The sequence below is a fragment of the Entelurus aequoreus genome, linkage group LG06 (assembly GCF_033978785.1).
Source record: "Entelurus aequoreus isolate RoL-2023_Sb linkage group LG06, RoL_Eaeq_v1.1, whole genome shotgun sequence".
NCBI classification, from domain to species: domain Eukaryota; kingdom Metazoa; phylum Chordata; class Actinopteri; order Syngnathiformes; family Syngnathidae; genus Entelurus; species Entelurus aequoreus.
Window position 1 is genome coordinate 24,710,438 of NC_084736.1, and position 15,222 is coordinate 24,725,659.

A 15,222-nucleotide genomic window follows, 5' to 3' on the forward strand; every position below is an offset into this window, starting at 1 on the left:
CTCCACAAAGGAGTCCAACGCACTGGTGTTCTTCAGTGAAACTCCACAGGCAGGCTATTATCTCCCGTCAAACAGCCTGTGCACTTAATCTCTCCTTTAAACGCTCTTAAATACATGAAGGTATGGCACAGGAAGCAAAATGTCAGCACCCAGCTCCTTTTTGAAGCTTTGTGTCGAGCATAAAGGCAGAAAGGCAAATGTTAATGAATTGTCAGAGGAATAGAAGATCAGAGGAGCCAAACGAATTTCATATCACACCTAAAGACCCGACATTTAATTAAAGTGGCCTGAAAAACCTGCCGCCTGGTTGGCTGACAACAGCTTTTCTTCAAGCAAATTACAGAAATCAATTACCGACGCACCGGAGCCCCCGTGGCCGCCGAGGGGGAGAGGAGCGAGGAGCGGACCTGAGAGGCGACTTGATGGCGTGGAGCCGCTGAAAGGGCCCACGCGCTGGAACCGAGCCCGATGGAAGCCGGAGCCTCCTCCACGTGCTCCCGGCGCTGACTCACGCCCTCACCTTCCCTGCGCCTCCGAGCTCTTTGAAATAGAAATCATGTTTCTGTGCACACCGGACTACCAGCACCATTACCGGTCTGCTCTTTGCTTACTGGACACGTCATTAGGTAAAACTCCCGATGAGCACTCGAGTGTTTTGTTTGTGCCCTCACTTGTTTATCCAAATGAAATGTGTGTGGACTAGTGTTGTCCCGATACCAATATGTTGGTACTGGTGCCAAAATTATTTTGATACTTTTCTAAATAAAGGGCATTATTGGCTTTATTTTAACAAAAAATCTTAGGGTACATTACACATACACTATATTACCAAAAGTATTTGGCCACCCATCCAAATGATCAGAATCAGGTGTCCTAATCACTTGGCCCGGCCACAGGTGTATAAAATCAAGCACTTAGGCATGGAGACTGTTTCTACAAACATTTGTGAAAGAATGGGCCGCTCTCAGTGATTTCCAGCGTGGAACTGTCATAGGATTCCACCTGTGCGACAAATCTAGTCGTGAAATTTCTTCACTCCTAAATATTCCAAAGTCAACTGTCGGCTTTATTATAAGAAAATGGAAGCGTTTGGGAACGACAGCAACTCAGCCACCAAGTGGTAGGCCATGTAAACTAACAGAGAGGGGTCAGCGGATGCTGAAGCGAATAGTGCCAAGAGGTCGCCGACTTTCTGCACAGTCAGTTGCTACAGAGCTCCAAACTTCACGTGACTTTCCAATTAGCCCACGCACAGTACGCAGAGAGCTTCATGGAATGGGTTTCCATGGCCGAGCAGCTGCATCTAAGCCATACATCACCAAGTCCAATGCAAAGCGTCAGATGCAGTGGTGTAAAGCACGTCGCCACTGGACTCTAGAGTAGTGGAAACACGTTCTGTGGAGTGAGAATCACGCTTTTCCATCTGGCGATCTGATGGACGAGTCTGGCTTTGGAGGTTGCCAGGAGAACGCTACATTTTGGACTGCATTGTGCCGAGTGTGAAATTTGGTGGTGGAGGAATAATGGTGTGGGGTTGTTTTTCAGGAGTTGGGCTTGGCCCCTTAGTTCCAGTGAAAGGAACTTTGAATGCTCCAGGATACCAAAACATTTTGGACAATTCCATGCTCCCAACCTGTAGGAACATTTTGGAGCGGGCCCCTTCCTCTTCCAACATGACTGTGCACCAGTGCACAAAGCAAGGTCCATAAAGACATGGATGACAAGAGTCTGGTGTGGTTGAACTTGACTGGCCTGCACAGAGTCCTGACCTGAACCCGATAGAACACCTTTGGGATGAATTAGAATGGAGACTGAGAGCCAGACCTTCTCGACCAACATCAGTGTGTGACCTCACCAATGCGCTTTTGGAAGACTGGTCGAAAATTCCCATAAACACACTCCGCAACCTTGTGGACAGCCTTCCCAGAAGATTTGAAGCTGTAATAGCTGCAAAAGGTGAACCGACATCATATTGAACCGTATGGGTTAGGAATGGGATGGCACTTCAAGTTCATATGTGAGTCAAGGCAGGTGGCCAAATACTTTTGGCAATATAGTGTATGTTTCTTATTGCAAGTTTGTCCTTAAATAAAATGGTGAACATACAAGCAACTTGTCTTTTATTAGTAAGTAAGCAAACAAAGGCTCCTAATTAGTCTGTTGACATATGCAGTAACATATTGTGTCATTTTCCATTCTATTATTTTGTCAAAATTAAGAACAAGTGGTAAAAAATTAATTATTAATCTACTGGTTCATTTACTGTTAACATCTGTTTACTTTCTTTTTTAACGTGTTCTATCTACACTTATGTTCAAATGTAATAATCACTTATTCTTCTGTTGTTTGGATGCTTTACAATAGTTTTGGATGATACCACAAATTTGGGTATCAATTTGATACCAAGTAGTTACAGGATCATACATTGGTCATATTCAAAGTCCTCATGTGTCCAGAGACATATTTCTTGAGTTTATAAACAAAATATAAATAAAAAAAAAACGAAAGATGTTGTGATGCCAAAAAATATCGACGTAATCATAGTAGTATCGACTAGATACGCTCTTGTATGATTTGGTATCATTACAGTGGATGTTAGGTGTGGAACAACCAATGGCGTTTGTTTACATTTGGCAGACCGGTACTTTTCAGAGGCCGTATAGTACCAAATATGATTAATTAGTATCGCGGTACTATGCTAATACCGGTATACCATACAACCCTAGTGTGGACTTCAAACACCTGGTTTGACTGGTCCAGAAAAGACATACCTGTCGGGTCAAACCGCCCACATCTTCCTGTTCCTGTATCGGTCCCGTATTTTTAGCTTCCATGACAAAAAGACAAATCCTCTACAGTACAACAACCCCGCAGCCTATAAGAAGTTAGGCTTTAAAGCCCCACTAGAGGACTTTCAGTTTTGGTTGATTTTGGCAGCGCCAGTGGAACAAAGAAGTAGTGTTTTGCCAGAAGAAGACCACAATTCCCCTGAGGACTAGCACATGTAACGTCAAACTGACATGATGTTTGCTGTAATATTGGCACAAATATTAGGTCTCTAATCAGTGACCTTGTGGTTAGAGTGTCCGCCCTGAGATCGGTAGGTCGTGAGTTCAAACCCCCTCCGAGTCATACCAAAGAGCAAAGACTATAAAAATGGGACCCATTACCTCCCTGCTTGGCACTCAGCATCAAGGGTTGGAATTGGGGGTTAAATCACCAAAAATGGTTCCTGGGCGTGGCCACTGCTGCTGCTCACTGCTCCCCTTACCTCCCAGGGGGTGAGGGTGATGGGTCAAATCCAGAGGATAATCTCACCACACCTAGTGTGTGTGTGACAATCATTGATACTTTAGTGTGTGAGTGCTCGCGCACAGGGTGCGTGTGATGCGTCAGTGCGTTAGATTTGTGGCAGAAGTGCTTGTAGTTAGTGCATGCTGCATGCTGCCCCTGCTTGCTACTCTCTGCTTACAGCTATCGCCGCCAGCTAGCCCCTGGGTGGGTGAAAAGAGGAGCCGAGTGCGTAAGTCTCCTCCTGCTGGTACAAAGCCTCTCCACCACCAAGACCCCTGGGGTGCCTCCTCGTGGCCACACTCGGTAAACTGCGTCTTTGCGGACACAGGCTAAACTGTAGGGGATCTCGGAGCAGTAGTGAGCCCCAGAGGCGAGGCGTGCAGGCCCACCAGTGTGTGGACACGCCCTGGCGTCCGCCAACCACTGCCCCATCTATGGGTTAAATAGATATAAGACCTCAACGGTGGAAGTGGCGGAGGATGACACTGCATGTCACAACGGCACTGAAGGCGGATGAAGGCTGCAACAGAGAGTGGTCTCTAGTCGTCATGGATCCATGCCACTGGATCAAGGCCCCTCTCTGCCAAGGACCGTGTGGTGGCTGCAGGCGCATCAGTCTCCCCACGCTAAAAAACGTCACACGCAGACGTCCTCCCGAATGGGAACCCATCCATTTTACATCCCGGATACTTCAAAGTCCTTTGGCGACCGGGAAGTGGTAACGGGGGCAGGACAGTGAAGTCTGGCAGTCCCTAGCCACAACCTGGCACACAGGCGGTGGGTGTTAGATTCAGTCGTTAAGCTCATGGACTGAGGCAGAAGAGCTTCTCGGCAGCTGCACCCATGACTGAGCAGCCCTATTCAGGATCCACTCTGCTCACCCCAGTAGGGGAGGGGGTTAGAAAAGGTACCCTAAAAATAGCCTGCCTCGCAACATCCTGTCTGGAATACCGCATCCAGAGGGATCACCACCACGCGGTCAGAAACAAAGAAAACAAAAACTACACATTGGTGCCTGGAACGTGCGAACCCTCACGGACAACCAAGCCAGCGATCGACCTGAAAGGCGAACTGCCATCATCTCCAGAGAGCTAAGGAAGTTCCAGATCGACATCGCAGCACTCTCCGAGACCCGACTGGCCGACGAAGGGCAGCTGAAGGAAGAAAAAGGCGGATATACTTTCTTCTGGAAAGGAAAGCCTGCAAATGAGCCACGAATCCACGGTGTGGGTTTTGCTATTAAGAACTGCCTCATCAACCACCTCCATGAACTCCCTGTGGGCATCAACAAGCGCCTAATGACCTTACGCCTTATGCTTGCTAGCAGTCATATGGCCACGGTCGTTAGTGCCTATGCACCAACCCTTGATGCACAGGATGAAGTTAAGGAGGCCTTTTATGCTGACCTGGACAAAGTTCTATCTGAAGTCCCCAAGGAGGACAAGTTAATCCTGCTCGGAGACTTCAACGCCAGAGTGGGACGAAACCACCACCTATGGAGGGGTACGCTGGGGAGAGAAGGGGTCGGAAATACAAACTCTAATGGCACACTACTGCTAACTAAGTGCTCGGAGCACAACCTGGTCATCACCAACACACTTTTCCGTCAGAAAACCAAGTTCAAAACATCATGGATGCACCCTCGCTCCAAACTGTTGCATCTCATTGACTATGTCATTGTCCGCTCTAAAGACCGTTGTGACGTCCTAAACACCAGAGCAATGACCAGTGCAGACGACTGCTGGACCGACCACCGCCTCATTCGCTCCATCATGTCCATCCGCTTAATGCGGAAAAGACGGATGCAGAAAAGACAGTGCCGGCCAAGAATTAACATCGAGCTGTTGAGTGACACCACCTACCAACAACAGCTGCAGGAGGCCTTTAGCGCAGCGTTGCCCAAACAGTACCCAGAGGATACGGAAACACACTGGAGCACACTTTCGACTGCTATAATGAAATCCTGCAAAAATATCCTTGGTCTCAAAAAGCCGAGACATCAAGACTGGTTTGATGAGAACGACACTGAGATCCAGCAACTAATTGACAACAAGCGGCAAGCTTTCATCACTTGGCAAAATGGCATCCACTGCAAAGTGAAAAGAGTAGCCCACGCCAAAGCGAAGGCAGCTGTCCAAACACAGGTTAGGAAACTGAAGAACCAGTGGTGGACAAAGAAGGCTCTGGAGATCGAGCAGCTTGCTGACTCTGGAGACACGAGAGGCTTCTTCGATGCCACAAGAGTGGCGTATGGTCCCAGCCACCGCTGCCTAACCCCCCTTCGCTCAAAGGATGGTCTGCTGCTGCTGAAGGACAAGGACGCAATTTCAAACAGGTGGAAAGAACACTATGAGGACCTCTTAAACAGGGACACTATACCTGAGATGGAGGCTCTTGACCAACTCCCACAACAACCCACAGATGAAAGCATGGGAGAACCACCTACCCTGGATGAGCTGCAGGATGCCATTGGGAAGATGAGGAACAACAAGGCTGCTGGGCCCGACGGCATTCCAGCAGAGGTCCTGAAGAAAGGCGGACCCGATCTTACCAAGCACATCCATGTCCTGCTTCTCAAAATATGGGAAGAAGAGGAAATCCCTGCACAGCTCAGAGATGCCCTAATTGTCTCCATATTTAAGAAAGGAGACAAGGCAGACTGTTGAATTACCGTGGCATCTCTCTCCTGTCCACTATAGGGAAAGCCCTCGCTCGGGTTTTGGCCAACAGACTCACCCCCCTGTCAGAAAGCGTGCTTCCTGAGTCTCAGAGTGGATTTCGCCCAAGCAGAGGCACCACAGACATGATTTTCATCGCACGACAACTGCAAGAAAAATGCCGGGAACAAAACCAATCATCATACATGGCCTTCATAGACCTCACCAAAGCCTTCGACTCGGTTAACCGTCAGGCCAGGTTGGTTCTGTCCAAGATTGGCTGCCCAGACAAATACATCCGGGTACTGAGACTACTGCATGATAACATGTCAGCCACAGTGCTCAGTGGCAGTGGAGATGAAACGGAACCCTTTAGGGTAGACACAGGTGTAAAACAGGGATGTGTCATCGCTCCAACACTATTTTCCATCTTTGTTGCTGCTATCCTCCATCTCACAAACATACATCTGCCCCAGGGAGTCAAAATAATGTACAGAACCGACGGTCAACTCCTCAACATCAACCGTTTCAGGGCTAAAGGTCAAACCACCACCATATCCATCATGGAGCTGCAGTATGCAGACGATAATGCCCTCGTAGCCCTCTCAGAAGAGGACCTACAGTGCACTCTGTCTGCTTTTGCGAAGGCATACAAACAGCTTGGTCTTGCCATCAATATAAAGAAAACCCAAATCCTCCACCAATCACCACCAAACAGTAGTGCGCCTGTCCTGCCCCCAAACCTCTCAATTGACAAAATCCGACTGGAAAATGTGGACCACTTCCAATATCTCGGGAGCCTCCTGTCATCTAAAGCTGTCATTGACGATGAAATTCACCACCGCCTCAGCTGTGCCAGTGGGGCCTTCTCAAGGCTGAGGAAGCGAGTCTTCGAGAACCGTGACCTCCAAGCAAAGACCAAAATCCTGCTCTACAAAGCAGTCGTGCTCCCCACCCTTATGTATTTGTCAGAAGCCTGGACCACCTACAGCAGGCACTTAAAGGCACTCGAGACCTACCATCATAGATGTCTCAGAAAAATCCTCAGGATCAGCTGGGAGGACCGACGCACCAACACCAGCGTCCTGGAGGAGGCTGGCTTGCACACCATCACTGCCACGATTGCCCAAAACCAACTTAGATGGACTGGCCATGTAGTCCGCATGCCTGACTCTCGCCTCCCAAAACAAGTTCTTTATTCACAGCTTGTTGAAGGGAAACGGGCCCCGGGAGGTCAAAAGAAGAGATTTAAGGATAACATCAAGGCAAACCTGACAAAGTGTCGCATAGACCTTAAGTCTTGGGAAATCAAGGCAACAGACAGAACGATGTGGAGAAACCTTGTCCGTGAGGGTGCCGCGCAATATAATGACGACCTCCGCCATGCTGCACAAGACAAGCGCAGACTAAGAAAGGAGAGAGCATCCACCAAACAGGCCCAACCCAAACCCACCACCACTACATTCCCTTGTCCACATTGCCCCAGAATAATCGGGTCCAGAATCGGCCTCTACGCCCACCTGAAGACCCACAAGGACCAGGAAGGAGGACAGTCATACTCGACCACGAGTGACCGCCGATGATGATGATGATGATGATGATGATGGTACTTTAACTTTAATGGCTATTCTGGTCAGGGGCCTTGTGGTTAGAGACTCCGCCCTGAAATCGGTAGGTCGTGAGTTCAAACCCTGGCCGAGTCATACCAAAGACTATAAAAATGGGACCCATTACCTCCCTGCTTGGCACTCAGGTTTAGATTCAACATTTAGCGCTCACATTTCGATTTAAGACACATATTTAAGATTTATATTTATATTTAAAATGTATTTTTACATTTAAGTAGTACGATTTGGATTTAGATTTGACATTAAGGTTTAGATTTAACATTTATATTTATATTTATATCTAACCTTTAGGTTTAGATTTAATGTTTAGCGCTCACATTTAGATTTAGGTTTAACATTTAGATTGATGTTTAATATTTAGATTTAGCATTTAGATTTAACATTAGGGAATAAGCAGTAGAAAATGGATGGATGGATGGATTTTGATACAATATATAGTCAACATTTAATTTCAACTTAAATGTGATGAAAATGAGGTAAATATGAGAAAAGTGAGTTGCTCAGTGGGCTTGTGGTTAGAGTGTCTGCCCTGAGACTGGAAGGTCGTGAGTTCAAATCCCGGCCGAGTCATATCAAAGACTATAAAAATGGGACCCATTACCTCCCTGCTTGCATTCAGCATCAAGGGTTGGAATTGGGGGTTAAATCACCAAAATGATTCTCGAGCATGGCCACCGCTGCTGCTCACTGCTCCCCTCACCTCCCAGGAGGTGGAACAAGGGGATGGGTCAAATGCAGAGGATAATTTCACCACACCTAGTGTGTGTGTGACTATCAGTGGTACTTTAACTTCAAGCGGATGTTAAATTGCAGACCAAGAATGTATTGGGGTGGATGCAGGTCCGAAGCAAAGAAAGACCGGCGGGAGAGTTTTTTTCGAAGGAAGTAGTGTGGAACTCTCAAGCTGGTGGCTATTTATTGCTATCACGCAAATTTCCAATATTATAGCATTAGCATTTTGATATGAGCATAAAAAGTCACTTACTAGTTCAGCAGGAACAGAGCCAAGGCAGCATCGGTCTGAAATCCCTCGTCTTTGAGCACACACCAGCGAGGGAAAGCCGGGGCAATGTCGATCCTTGACAGTCCCTTTATTTCGGGTAAACTCTGTTGTTCTTGTTTTTGTTTCCTCAGCCAAAACTTGTTGTTTCTTTGGTTGTGTTGTAGCTTAGGCCATGATAGCAGCAATTGCACGAAGGCATTCTTCTTCTTCTTCAGCTTTTTGTTTTCTGGCGGCATATCTTATTAACGAATGGGAAAGAGGGAGTGACGTATGCCTTAAAGCAAGTGTGTAGTTTTTTGTGTTGCTGGGTTCCTGTCGCCCTCCTCAAAGTTGCTAAGTGCCAGTGAAAGCAGTACAGGCCCCCTCAGGCCATGACACAGGTGTCATTCAAACTCATTGTAACTCCATGTGTCATCCCAAAAGTTATGAAAATATCTTATGAAGGTTAAAGAGTTACTTAGTGCTGCTTAAAAAAAAGACAGGGTAGTGAAACACACTAGGTTGCACACAGGTAGACTGCACAGGTGACAATGGTGACGAGGGGGCGGGGCACTTGACAGGCAGCCCTCTGCATGTCATGTGATTTCAGCACATGACATGACAGCGTGAGAGAGACGGATGGACATGAAGACAACATGATCAAATTTCCAAAACATTGATACAAAGTTGTTTATACATATATGTTTTTTTAAAAGTGACTTTGAAACAACATTGCGAAATAGTTGTATTTGTAAATTGAGACAATATTGATGCCCAACATTGGATCCACGTTGTTGGTTGGGAAATGACCAAATGTCAATGGTCAAATCAATGTCACAACCTGACATTGATTAAACGTCAAAAAGCATGTTGTTTCAACATTGTATTTGTGTTGTAGAATATTGGTTGCAAAAATGACAATATTTAAATGGACAAATCAACGCCACAACCTGACATTGAATAAACCTTGTCAAAACGCATGTTGTTTTAACATTGTATTTGTGTTGTAGAATATTGGTTGGGAAATGACCAAAGTTCAATGGTCAAATCAACGTCACAACCTGACATTGATTAAACGTTGTCAAAAAGCATGTTGTTTCAACATTGTATTTGTGTTGTAGAATATTGGTTGAAAAAATGACAATAGTTCAATGGACAAATCAAAGTCACAACCTGACATTGAATAAACATTGTCAAAAAGCATGTTGTTTTAACGTTGTATTTGTGTTGTAGAACAGTGGTCCCCAACCTTTTTGTAGCTGCGGACCGGTCAACGCTTGAAAATTTGTCCCACGGACCGGAGGGAGGGGATTTTTTAATTTTTATTTTTTTTTAATTTTTTTCATAAAGAAATACAATCATGTGCGCTTACGGACTGTATCTCTGCAGACTGTATTGATCTATATTGATATATAATGTATATATTGTGTTTTTTATGTTGATTTAATAAAAAATGTTTAAAAAAAAATTAAAAAATTAAAAAATAAAAATGTTTATTTGTTGTGCGGCCCGGTAACAATCGGTCCGCGGACCGGTACCGGGCCACGGCCCGGTGGTTGGGGACCACTGTTGTAGAATATTGGTTGGGAAATGACCAAAGTTCAATGGTCAAATCAACGTCACAACCTGACATTGATTAAACGTTGTCAAAAAGCATGTTTTTTCAATGTTGTGTTTGGGGTGTAGAATATTTGTTGGGAAATGACCAGGTTTCAACGGTCAAATCAACGTCACAACTTGACATTGAATAAATGTTGTCAAAAATCATGTTGTTTCAACGTTGTATTTGTGTTGTAGAATATTGGTTGAGAAATGACCAAAGTTCAACGGTCGAGTCAACGTCAGAACCCAACATTTGAGTTGCTCAACGTCAGGACATTATTCAACACGGCATGGCGCCGTTGAGAGAGTGGCTGTGCCAGCAACCTGAGGGTTCCTGGTTCAATCCCCACCTTCTACCAACCTCGTCACGTCCTTGAGCAAGACACTTCACCCTTGCTCCTGATGGGTAGTGTTTAGTGCCTTGCATGGTAGCTCCCGCCGTCAGTGTGTGAATGTGGAAATAGTGTCAAAGTGCTTTGAGTACCTTGAAGGCAGAAAAGTGCTATGCAAGTATAACCCATTTGCCATAACAAGTTCTCAACGTTGTTTTAATGTCTTGTGCCTGCTGGGTGTCCCATATTTAAAAAATAATCAAAACAAAAAAAGACAATCATGAAATGGTGTGTAGAATTGGGTTAAAAAAAAGAGTCATGTGTGGTTTTCCAGAAACCGTAGTTGAAAACACGAAACCTTTCTGCGATGCTACTCCTACTTTCATATGCATTTAGGTTAGATTAGAACCTGTGGGCTCCTCGTTTGAGAACTCAATGGGAGCGTTTGGAACTTTGGGCCAGTTGCAGTGCTCACGCTCGGGCAGCAGGGTGCGCTGGAGGCAAACACTCCCTGTGGATCCACACTGTGCGAGATGGAGCAGGTCAGATAAAGTTTGCGGGCCTCTCAAGTTCAGAGTGTGTATTTGATGAAGTTCTCATGGTGGAGATGTGAGACTCAGCAGTCCAAAAAACACTCCAAATCTTGCTGACTGCGGCCGAGCAGCGTGCTGAGTTAATATGAGTACTGGGATGAATATGAATGAGGCAAATGAAAGCTGATGAATGTTATCCCTTATCTCCATAAAGATTAGACAATTCCCTTGAACCGAAGCCAAGGACACACACAATAAAGGACACATTTGAAGAGTTGATGGACGTTGATAAGATTACATCACAATGAGATGATGTATCATGTCCGAGCGTGATCCGCGCAGCCGGGAGGCCGTCGCCCAATTTGTATCACCGTTTGCCCATCGCGGCGGCCAAATCAATTCCAAATGATCTTTTAACAATAACCCCGGGCTAAGGTACACATTAAACTTATTAAAATAAATACTTCTATTAGGTTCTTCTTCTTCCTGGGTCAGCAGGAAAAAATACGCTCTCATTTCTCCCACTGTCAGATCAATCATGTGCCGTACCGAGTCAAGGTGAAAGCCATCAAGATGTCATTTCCCTCTCTTTGGCGCTGATTCACGCACGCAAAACCCAATATGGCCGAGGTTCCCAGAAAAAAATATGTCCACAGAGGTCTACAGTTTTTACTGTCAAAAAAGCAGAAAAGGGAGGAGTTTGAGGCTATAAACAACAGAGAAACTGAGATAAAAGTGCGCTCAAGCAGGCAGATAAGATAACCCGGGGAAACTTTGCTCATTAGACTCCCAGAACCCTGCGCTGAAACATTGAAACACTGTCAGTCGCGCAAGAGACGACGGTGAAGACCTCACCATGCTGTGGACTGCCGGTCTCTGCCTCTTCTGGGGGGTTCTGTGCACACGGGGGGCCCCGTTGAGCGAGCCGAGGCAGAAGGTCCTGTTGGTCTCCTTCGATGGTTTCCGTTGGGATTATGACCGCGACGTGGACACACCGAATTTGGACAGAATGGCTGAGGACGGAGTGAAGGCCCACTACGTCACGCCCCCTTACCTGACCATCACCAGCCCTACGCACTTCACCCTCCTGACAGGTAAAAGCCAACCGGTCAGGTTTTTAAAGTACAATAACTCTTCAGTGTTTCTCGCTGAGTCAGATGATGATCTGCTCATTTTCTACTAGAAGAAATTCAACTTTGTTCAAACTAATTGACTCTAATCCCCAAAGTTGGGGTAACTTGACACAAATACTGAGGCAAGTCGTGCTCTCCTCCGCAGGCCGTTACATTGAGAACCACGGCGTGATCCACAACATGTGGTTCAACACCACCAGCACGGAGAAGAAGCCCTATTATCAGACTCAGTTTGTCAACGACTGGTGGGACAACGGCACGCTGCCTATCTGGATCACAGCTCAGAAACAGGTCTGTCTCATTCAGCGTGAGAGAGATTTTACTTAGAACCGTTGTCAGGCAGCAAATTGTTTGGCAGGACAGGATGTCACCCGACTGACAGATGCTGGGAAAGTCCCGCTGTGCTTCGAGTGGATGACTTCCAGACTTTGGCTTGCTTTGCATGCGAGTGTCTAACAAGTGTGACCTTGTTTGTGTGCTCTTTAAGGGTCTGAAAGCTGGCTCTCTTCACTTCCCTGGCACCGCCTCCAGCTACCAGGGACAGGTTGCCATGAAACGCGAGGTCGAGCCGCTGCTCTACAATTACAAGAACGAGACGGCTTGGCGAGAGAACGCCAACAAGGTGATGGCCTGGTTCCGAGACCTGGATCTGGACTTTGTGTCTCTCTATTTTGGAGAGCCGGACGGCACGGGCCACAGGTACGGGCCTGACTCTCCACAGCGACGAGACATGGTCAGGCAAGTGGACCGGACCGTGGGATACATCCGAAGCTCAGCTGAAAAACACGGATTGAGCAAGCGCTTGAACATCATCATCACGTCCGATCACGGCATGACCACGGTCTACCGCAACGGTTTGGTGAAGGAAATCACACTCTCCAAGATTCCAGGCTTCTCTTTCGGGGATGTGTCTTTCCACCTGGTAGATTTTGGGCCCTCTGGAATGCTGCTGCCCAAGCCGGGCAAGCTGGAGAAGGTTTACAATGCCTTAAAGGGGGCGCACCCTCACCTCCATGTCTTCAAAAAGGAGGAGATGCCAGAACGCCTCCACTTTGCCAAGAACGATCGCATCCTGCCCATCATTTTGTGGGCAGACGCTGGCTATGTGATTAACGGGGTGCGCATCACACAGTTTCTACTTAACTCTCAGTACTTCCTTTACTGCATGTCCTAACTCAGGGGTGTCCAAACTACGGCCCACGGGCCAAATACGGCCCGCCGACATCTTCCATTTGGCCCGCGAGACGCCATCAGTTTAATAAGGAATCTTACCCGCAGGGAGATTGCATTCATTTTAAGAGTCTGACAATTGTGATGTTGCCACTTTTTTGCCATCTTGTGGACAATGTGTGTAATTTAGTTCATCCATTCATCCATCCATTTTCTACCGCTTGTTCCTTTCAGGGTCGTGGGTGGTGCTGTAACTTATCTCAGCTGCATTCGGGCGGTAGGCGGGGTACACCCTGGACAAGTCGCCACCTCATTACAGGCCCAACACAGATAGACAGACAACATTCACACTCACATTCACACACTAAGGCCAATTTAGTGTTGCTAATCTAGCTATCCCCAGGTGCATGTCTTAGGAGGTGGGAGGAAGCCGGAGTACCCGGAGGGAACCCACGCAGTCACGGGGAGAACATGCAAACTCCACACAAAAAGACCCAGAGCCCGGGAGTCGAACCCAGGACCTTCGTATTGTGAGGCACATGCAATAACCCCTGGTTCACCGTGCTGCCCTAATTTAGTTCAATGACCTTTAATTATGCTATGAAAGGAACGAAGCACAACATTTACCGATATGACCCAATCCAAAAAACCTTCCCTAGTCATGCCGCAAAAAAAATAAAATAAATGCAACCGACACAAAACGTCACACATAACACAATCTGCTCACCGAACTTTGTGGACATTATAAAAAAAATACGCACCATAAAAGATTCTAAATTACAACCATTACAAAACATGATGGGAAAAATGCTGAACACTCTCCACACTTATCCATGTTTGCCGTATTTTAGCTGCTTGATATTTCTGATCGATTACAAAACTTTAAGGAGGTTGTCACGGAAATAAACAAGAAGTCGAACTTTTACATACTCTTATTATCCAATTATATTCAATATTAAATATATATCCATTATATTAATATAATATGTACACATATAAGGCTATATACATGTATATACATGTACACAGTACAGGCCAAAAGTTTGGACAAACCTTCTCATTCAATGTGTTTTCTTTATTTTCATGACTATTTACAGTGTCGATTGTCACTGAAGGCATCAAAACTATGAATGAACACATGTGGAGTTATTTACTTAACAAAAAAAGGTGAAATAACTGAAAACATGTTTTAATATTCTAGTTTCTTCAAAATAGCCATCATTTGCTCTGATTACTGCTTTGCACATTCTTGGCATTCTCTCGATGAGCTTCAAGCACACCTGTTAAGTGAAAACCATTTCAGGTGACTACCTCTTGAAGCTCATCGAGAGAATGCCAAGAGTGTGCAAAGCCGTAATCAGAGCAAAGGGTGGCTATTTTGAAGAAACTACAATATAAAACATTTTTTTGTTTAGAACATAACTCCACGTTCATAGTTTTGATGCCTTCAGTGACAATCTACAACAGGGGTGTCAAACGTACGGCCCGAGGGCCGGATCAGGCCCACGAACAGGTTTTATGTGGCCCGCGGGATGAGTTTGCTAAGTATTAATATTGACCTTATATTTTCTGAATGAGAAAAAACAGCTCTTCTAAATGTGTCCACTAAATGTCACTATAGCATATCTTTGCATCTTTGTAGATGATGCTACATATGTCAGTCGAGGAAAATGATCAAACTACATGAATAAAATACTGTAATTTGATTTTGATATAATTTTTTTATCTTGATACATTGAAAATGAACACCAATGAGTTGACTGATGAACATTATCACATAATATATTCAGAAAAAATAAATAATGACAAAGATACTATTAACCGAAACATGTAAGTGTAAAAAAAAAATACAACATTATGATTTGTACATTTACAGAATGTGCTTGTTCTA

General features: G+C 45.6%; 2 protein-coding genes across 2 annotated transcripts in view; one reads left to right on the top strand and one right to left on the bottom strand.

Annotated features, from left to right (window-relative positions):
• Positions 1-9,119, bottom strand: part of LOC133652011 (RNA binding protein fox-1 homolog 3-like) — a 1,102,970-nt gene extending 1,093,851 nt beyond the window's left edge. The window contains 1 exon segment of the mRNA XM_062050317.1: positions 8,565-9,119. The gene's annotated coding sequence lies outside the window, so the exon portion shown is untranslated.
• Positions 9,120-11,884: 2,765 nt separating this feature from the next.
• LOC133652717 (ectonucleotide pyrophosphatase/phosphodiesterase family member 7-like) overlaps positions 11,885-15,222 on the top strand; it is a 7,413-nt gene continuing 4,075 nt past the window's right edge. The window contains exons 1-3 of the mRNA XM_062051770.1: positions 11,885-12,122; positions 12,307-12,452; positions 12,649-13,278. Of these exons, the coding sequence (XP_061907754.1) occupies positions 11,885-12,122; positions 12,307-12,452; positions 12,649-13,278 (1,014 nt within the window). The remainder of the gene's footprint in view (positions 12,123-12,306; positions 12,453-12,648; positions 13,279-15,222) is intronic.